This window comes from Numida meleagris, chromosome 2 (assembly GCF_002078875.1).
Source record: "Numida meleagris isolate 19003 breed g44 Domestic line chromosome 2, NumMel1.0, whole genome shotgun sequence".
Lineage (NCBI taxonomy): Eukaryota > Metazoa > Chordata > Aves > Galliformes > Numididae > Numida > Numida meleagris.
In genome coordinates, this window is record NC_034410.1 from 105,050,571 (window position 1) to 105,057,958 (window position 7,388).

At 50.5% G+C, this 7,388-nt stretch overlaps 2 protein-coding genes across 4 annotated transcripts in view; one reads left to right on the forward strand and one right to left on the reverse strand.

Moving 5' to 3' along the window:
* The window catches only part of KLHL14 (kelch like family member 14), a 63,977-nt gene extending 56,607 nt beyond the window's left edge, over nt 1-7,370 (reverse strand). The window contains exons 1-2 of one of the 3 annotated variants that reach the window (XM_021387248.1): nt 7,276-7,370; nt 4,996-5,968 (exon numbers count right to left, since the gene is read on the reverse strand). In XM_021387248.1, the coding sequence (XP_021242923.1) occupies nt 4,996-5,924 (929 nt within the window). In that variant the 5' untranslated portion in view covers nt 5,925-5,968; nt 7,276-7,370. Of the gene's footprint in view, nt 1-4,995; nt 5,969-6,360; nt 6,584-6,696; nt 6,836-7,275 lie in introns of those variants that run through there. The other 2 variants (XM_021387245.1, XM_021387246.1) reach the window with 2 other exon arrangements.
* Nucleotides 5,923-7,388, forward strand: part of LOC110393501 (serine/arginine repetitive matrix protein 1-like) — a 3,124-nt gene continuing 1,658 nt past the window's right edge. The window contains exons 1-2 of the mRNA XM_021386397.1: nt 5,923-5,939; nt 6,354-7,298. Coding sequence (XP_021242072.1) covers nt 5,923-5,939; nt 6,354-7,298 — 962 coding nt within the window. The remainder of the gene's footprint in view (nt 5,940-6,353; nt 7,299-7,388) is intronic.

Consider the following 7,388-nt stretch of genomic DNA (forward strand, 5'->3'; position numbering starts at 1 on the left):
ACGTTAATAATTCAAGACTATTGTAAGATGGATTTTTTATCCAGATGTCAACTTGGAGTTCAAAATATTTCTCATTCACAATAAACAATGACTACAAATATTAGTTAAAAATTCAAATATTGGTGTAAGAATCACAAAGACAGAGTTAGGTGACTAGTTCCTAGCACACATGATAATGTATTTCAGTGAGAAAAAAAACAAGCACTTTTTTTTTTTTTTAAAACAACCACCAAACAACTCCAGTGGGAGCCTACAAAAATCTCAGCAGGAAAAGAAGTTGAACTGAAGTAAAAAAGAATGTGTAGACAAATAGTGCATTCAAGAAGGAAATTATTTAATTTTCAAGAGATAACCAGTTTCTTCACATTTTTAATCTCCTCTGTAGAAAGCAAAACAAACTGGATACGTATGTCTTCCACATAAATGCTAGTGTCTCATGTTGCTCTTCACTTTACGTTTTCCCCCTTCCTCAAAAGTTACCACCTTTCTACTGAGTGAAAACTGGTCATCCTGTCTTAATCCCCTGCCAATTTAATTTCCTGACATTTTCACTAATATTACAAAATACAGAGCAGTCTGGATTACACCCTCTCTCTGCTGAAACTAAAGAAAAATAGAAAACCCTATTATCAGCTTCAGCTGGACCAGAATTTGCACTTCTAATCTCTCGAAGGTCTAGTAACTCAGGGAACAAAAGTATAGGAAAACAGCTGGGTCTGTGCATTCTGGAACTTCACTGAACCCAGAAAACAGACAGCACAGTCAGGCTCAGCCTTCTTATCTCTTCGTCTTTTTATTTTCCTCCTTTTTCTTTCACTCGTTAATTCCATATTTCCTGCCTAGCACTTTTCCCATTTCAGGTCAGTTGGTTTATCCTCATCCATTTTCCTCCACACACATCTAAAACAGGTTTTCCAGAAACTGAAATGCTCAGTTGTTATTGACAACAGATGCTGTTTCTGCCAAGAATTAGTTTTTTCATTTTGTTTCAATCACTCTCTTCTCTTCATTTGCCTTTCTTTCCCCCCCGTTCCTGCTTGCCTGTCTTCCTGTTTGGTATTCTATTCTTTCTCTCTTCTCACTTTACAACTGTACTTCTCTCCCCTTTTCCCTCCCTCACGTGCACTTTCTTGCTTCCATGACGTAGGTCCCGTTTCTCACTCAGGGTATCTTAATTCCTTTCTTTTCTTGCATCTTCTCTCTCTCCCAGCTTTACCTTCCTCAGCCTTCTGTGCCTCCAGCTACCTGATACAGCCATACAGACCTCTCTCTGCTGCTCTGCCTGCAAATCCAGAAAGGAGCTGACCAGCCCAAATTCCTATTGATTTCAGCAGGGGTTGTGTGTGTTCTGTGACTGATAAACAACTCCCAGGCAGTACTGCGCTGCCTCTCCCCACCCACTGTACCTTATCACGTCTGTCTGAAGCACAAATCATTGTAAATAGTTAAAGGCAAGCAAAACCATAGCACCGTCACGATGTTCTATACGAAGGCAACAATATTTATGTGGAAGATTTCATTCATTATAAGCCTTGTCATTTAAGTATTGTTCTATATTTCCCAGTTTTCTGTCTGCAGCTATATTATGCATTAGCACAAACAAAATTAAAGGTAAAAACTTGGCACTTCATAGCAGAGAGATGTTTTTGACCATTTTCATTGTTGCAAGTAAATACTGAAGCCGTAATTCTCACTAGCTCACTCATCTTTAAAAGTGAAATTCTTTCCAGCAACACAGTAATGCTCTAACACAGAACTTTTTTTAAACTGAAAACATATATGAGATATTATATAAAATACATTGCATTACAAGATAAACCAGAGACATTCTAATCTGTGATAACACTCCAGTGAGAGTCAAATAAATAACCAGAAGATGAACGTTCATCCACCTAAACCTATTTTCTTCTCAGACCTACAGAAAATGTAATGCAGCACAGAGTTACAGCGTCTTTCACATACAGCCAAAATCATTTAAGCCTAATGTTTGGGGTCATCCTAATGGGCCCAATCTGTGCTGCATGGAATGCCTTCAAGTGATGTCAAAGCTGACTGTGTCTTGGGAAGCTTTGGTAACAGCTGATACGCTGAGGCCTACGTTAGGTAAAAAGCATGGAAGCCAGACAAGCAAGCAGAACTTGTGCAGAGTGAGGTGTCTGATTAAATGCCAGATGAGAGCCAAAATATCCGCCTCCTGTGATAACGGCCTAAACTCAAGGGTGTTCAGAAGTTGGGAATGTTACTTCTCAACTTTTCAGACAGCAAACATTTAGCTGCTGTGCTTTGAAAAATAAGTTTACAAAAACGCATGGGGGCATTCAAACATTTACCTTCTCTCAGGAATCTTCAGGAAAAAAAATAAAGGCAATCTCCCTGTGGGTAAATACCCTTTTCTCATTTTGGCAGAACCCTGCCCATGTGCCACAGACGATGAACTGGGATGTCCCAGCCCAGGCACTGCCAGCACTGCAGAATCTGCACTGGTAGCACCACGTTTACCAGTAGCTCTGCTGGCAGTGCACACACCGGATCATGATCCAAAATTGCTTGACAGCCACAAAACCTTGTGTGCTCTCCATTACGCTTACTTTGCTTAAGAAACATAAGTAAGCTCAATTCCAAAATGGTAGTGTGTATATATGTGTACATGCACTTTTTCACAACACAGCACTTTACAAAAAATACTGCTTTTAAAAAGACAGAAAAGTTATTGGCAAATCATGATTCTGGATGCGATTACTCCAGGATTTTCCTAATTCCTTCCAAGGGCTGTAAGCAGGTGACTGCAGCTCTGTGCTGCTGCGCTTCTCACTAGCACATGGTATATCACACAGTATATATTATGCTGCACAAGAGGAACAATTAATCTCTTCCTAAAGACGTGTGAGCCTTTTGTGAATGACCTTTCATTAAACTTTAAATTCTAAATTACCAAGGTCACCACTGCTCACAGAAAAGGTAATCTGGGCTAAAAATTATTACACAGAGAAGGACTTTATCTATTTGCACATATACTTAGCTGCTCAGTTACTTTAAGATTTCCTTCTGCAAATTGGTAACTTCAGAGACTTTTTGAGGATTTTCTTCCTTAAAACAAAAATTTTTCTGGATGTCAACATGTCAGAATTGCAGCTTTGGAGACACTATGGGTAACGTGAGGCACAAGTTTGGAAATTTCTATAGTCCTGGGAATGTTTTTTGTTTCCTCATTCACGTTTGCGAAGGCATTTCCACATCTAGACACTCTGATGAAATCTAAGCATGATTAAGATTCAAAGACAGGCCTTCATGACCTTTATAAATTTCAAAAAATATCACCCAAGACCCAAATTAGAATGTAGTGATTGTATTATCTACCACACAGAGTTTCGACATCTCCAACATTCTGAGTAAGTTCTAATGCCTGCTTATAAAGAGCAGAAATCTCAGTGTTTTCACTCCAATTTCAACAGTGCCAAAGAACTCAATCAACAGAACCCAGTAACAACGCTGCCATGAAACACTGCTGAAGTTGGGAAGGTGACGGTGTGTTACCCCATTACATTTAAGGGCTCTTAAAACGCTACCCCCTGCCTATCCATGCAGAGCTCTTACAAAAATAACAGTGGTGTTTGGACTCCTCATTAGCCATTAAGTGAGCGCAACTTTGAATCTAATCTAGGTCTAGAGAAGGATCCTTTTGTGCACGCTCCCGCTAATGTGAGAAGCCAGCCTCCAGCACCAGGAGTATCAGATGCTTGCAGCATCCATGACACTTGTAAGCATTCAGTGGTCAGAACACCACTACATATCCTTCAAATGACATGGACCAGTGAAGCTGGAAGGTATCTCCACTGAACCAAGCAGCCGGTATCGCAGCAATCCTCCAGGACACGAGCCCCAGCATGCCCCAGGCGGCGCACAGCGGCTAACTCACAACTCGGTGCTGGGTTTGCATTCTGAAAGTCGGCGGCTCTGAATATTGAAATGCAGAGGGGACACAGCAGCTGGAACAGCAGCCTCTCAGAAACACTCTGCCCTGCGAAACGCTGGTGTTTGCTTTTTGTTGTGGGGTTTAGGAGCGAGATCGATCAGACAGCAAGGTGATGAGCATGACAAAACACTAACAGAGCAGCTAGCTGGGTAATGAGAGAAGGCAGAGCATTCCTCAACTTAAATCACTAGGGTACCTCTTAGAGAAGAGGAACCCCCTGCACTAACGTAAGTGCACTTTTTCTAAAGTATTAAAGAGTGTATTATTTCTTCTTGCTACTGTTAAGTCATTAACAACATCCACCTCTTAGCTAAAAGGCTGCATAACACACTCAGAGTGTGCTCCGATTCCTGCACTACCGTGTCACTGCACCTGGAGGATGGCATTATCTTCCTGGTTCTGAATGAGATCAGGTCGGAACATATTTTAAAAGGAGAAACAAAACAGCCCTTCGTTTTGGGTGTATTTACTCTTCATTAAAGTCTGTGCTGTGCTTCCAGTTCCCAACACCAACCTCACGTTGTCAACCTTTGGCATCGTGATTCACTGCATTATTCAAAGAAAATAACCAAGTCACAGCTACAGAGGGGCCGAAGTCACAAGTTTCCAGGCGCAGCGTGAACATCACCTGAGCATCACCAGTATCAAGGTGCGCACGAACAACACTTACTTATAAAAATAATTCACTGGATTTAGGACAGGGGTGCTGTTATGTCCCGAAGATTCACCTCCTTGTTAAAAACCGGGGACAAAATCCAACATACGGCCCAGAGTGGGTCATTACAGCAGCCTGCCCCCGCGTGACCCTACGCTCACACTCCGGCCCCACGGCGCCAGCACGACGGCAGCTCCCAGTGCGGATCGCTGCCCCAATGGGGAGCGGTGGCCACGGAGAGGGGTCGCGCCACGGTCCATGCATGGCGGGCAGCCCCGCCCGCCGGGAGCCCCGCACCTGGGAGGCCTCTCCCGGCCCGGCCCCGCCTCGCGACCCGCGGGGACCCCCCGGGCCCGGCCCCCCTCACCTGCTGGCCAGGCTCTGCCGGCAGTGCTGCCTGAAGGGCATCAGGTGGTAGTTCATGGCGTCCAGCAGCAGCTTCTGGCAGACGGGGTCGGTGCGCATGAAATCCACCGACTGCACCCGCTCCACCAGCTCTGGCGCCGGGATGAGGGCGAAGCGGAGGCGCTTCATCAGGTCCGGGGCGTATTGCATGCGGGTCTCCCGGTCGTGCTCCAGCCAGAGCACGGACATCTGAAAGAGGGCCAGCTCCGACTCGACGGGGGGGGGCAGCGAGTCGAGCAGAGCGCGCATCTCCTCGAAGTTGAGCAGCAGCACGTCTTCCACCAGGTACTTGTTGGCCAGCTTCTTGGTCTCCTCCAGGCCGTGCAGCGCGGCGATCTTGCACACCTGCTTGTAGTTCTGCACCGAGATCTGGTCGTTGAGGAACTGCACGCACAGCTTGGTGACCTGCGGGATGTGCAGGATCTTGCTGACCGACAGCACCTCCTCCACCGTGTCCAGCGAGAGGGTGACGTTGGCCGTGTAGAGGTACTCCAGCACCAGGCGCAGCCCGATGGACGAGCAGCCCTGCAGCACCAGGTTGTTGATGGCCCGCGGGCTGGCCAGCAGCTTGTCCTCGGGGGAGGAGGACGGAGTGCCCGGCTCCTCCTGCGGCGGCGGCGGCGGCTCCTTCGGGGGGGCCCCCCCCAGCCCGTCCTGGGCGCCGGGCCCCAGCCCCAGGGCGTGGGGGTGGCCGCCGCCGCTGGAGAAGAGGGATCGGAAGTATTGGGAGCAGGAGGCCAGCACAGCCTTGTGGCAGTGGAACTGCTGGCCCTGGGCCGTCAAGGTGACGTCGCAGAAGAGCTGCTTCCTCCACAGCAGGTTGAGGCCGTGCAGCAGGTTGTCGCTGTGGCTGGGGTCGAAGGTGGAGGTCCTGTCCCCGGATCTGGACATGGCGAGCGGCCTCGGGCGCACCTGCCTTTAAACCCTCCTCCGACCTGAGCAGAGGGTGGGGAGGAGAGGGGTGGGGAGGGGGTCAGGGCGGGGGGAACACAACAACAAACAGCTTTAGAGGCCTGCGGGACGCACCGCGGCGGGCGGGCAGCAACTTGGGAGGGCTGAGGGGGGTCGGGCTGGGGGCTGCCCCCTTGCTCCATACGCGCATACACGCACACAGAGCACCCCTTTCTCCTCCCTCCTCCCTCCACGCCGGGCTGCTCTCCAGGGGAGGAGCGAGGAAGCGTAACGTTTCCAAAGCTGAGCCCCCCCCCCCCCCCCCCCAAAAAAAAAAAAAAAAAAAGGCAACAAAAACCGACCACCACCAAAAACCCAAACGCAACACACACAGCATAGACCACCCTGAACTCCGCGCTGTGCCCGGAGCAACTACCAAGTGGCCGGAACTCTGCCGGGAAAGCGGGCAGCCCCGCCGCACCCCCCGCCCCGGCAACTCCGCAGCGCCCGGAGCCGCTCCATCCCCGGGCCGAGCCCCCGCTCCGCCCCGGCCGAGAACTGCGGTGCCCCGCGGAAGAAGGAGGAGGAGGAGGAGGAGGAGGAGGAGGAGACGGCAGCCCCGGGCCCGGCGCGAGGCCTCCCGCCCGTCCTGCCCGCCGGCCGCCGCCGTAACTCCGGTAACTACGGGAAGTTCAAGTTGGGGGAAGCACGGGGGGGGGCCCTGCCCGGCGGCCCCGCTCCCTCTCCCCGCAGCCCCGAGCCGCGGCCGCACCTGCGGGGACTGCGCAGCCACCGACCCGCGCCGGCCGCATCCCGCTCTTCCTCTTCCTCCTCCTCCTCCTCCTCAGCGGGATCCCGCCGAGCCCCGCTCCTGCCATTGCAGCGCGCTCGCTCTCTCGCCGCCAGCGCCGGCCCCCCCCCGCCCCATCGATCGGCGCAGCCCGGGCTCCCCCCGGCTCTGCCCCTGCCCGGCGCCGCGCAGCCCCACCGCCGGCTCCGGAGAGCTCCCGGAGCCTCTCCCTTTAAGCGGACCCGGTCAGTCCCCCCTCCCCAGCGCACACACACACAGACATACATGCACACACGCACATACATACATACACACACACACACACACACACACACACACACACACACACACTCCTCCTCTTTCTCCCTCCCCTTCTTTCTTCCTCGTTTTGCCCATTTCTTGCAACCGGAGTTTATTCTGCCAACGCGTTTGTTACACAACTGCCCCCCCCGCGCACACTTCCAGCGCACACACACACACACACACACACCCCGGCAACAAACACATCGGGAGACGGGAGAAAATGCGCCGAGACGAGGAGACAGAAGGCCAGAAACTTACCTGCTCCACGACCGGCTGCCAAAGTAAAGGTTCACTTAAGCTCCCCCCCAAAAAATCAATTGTCCTTCCTTTTTAAAGGTTTGCTCGCTCCTTCAAAAAAAAAAAAAAAAAAA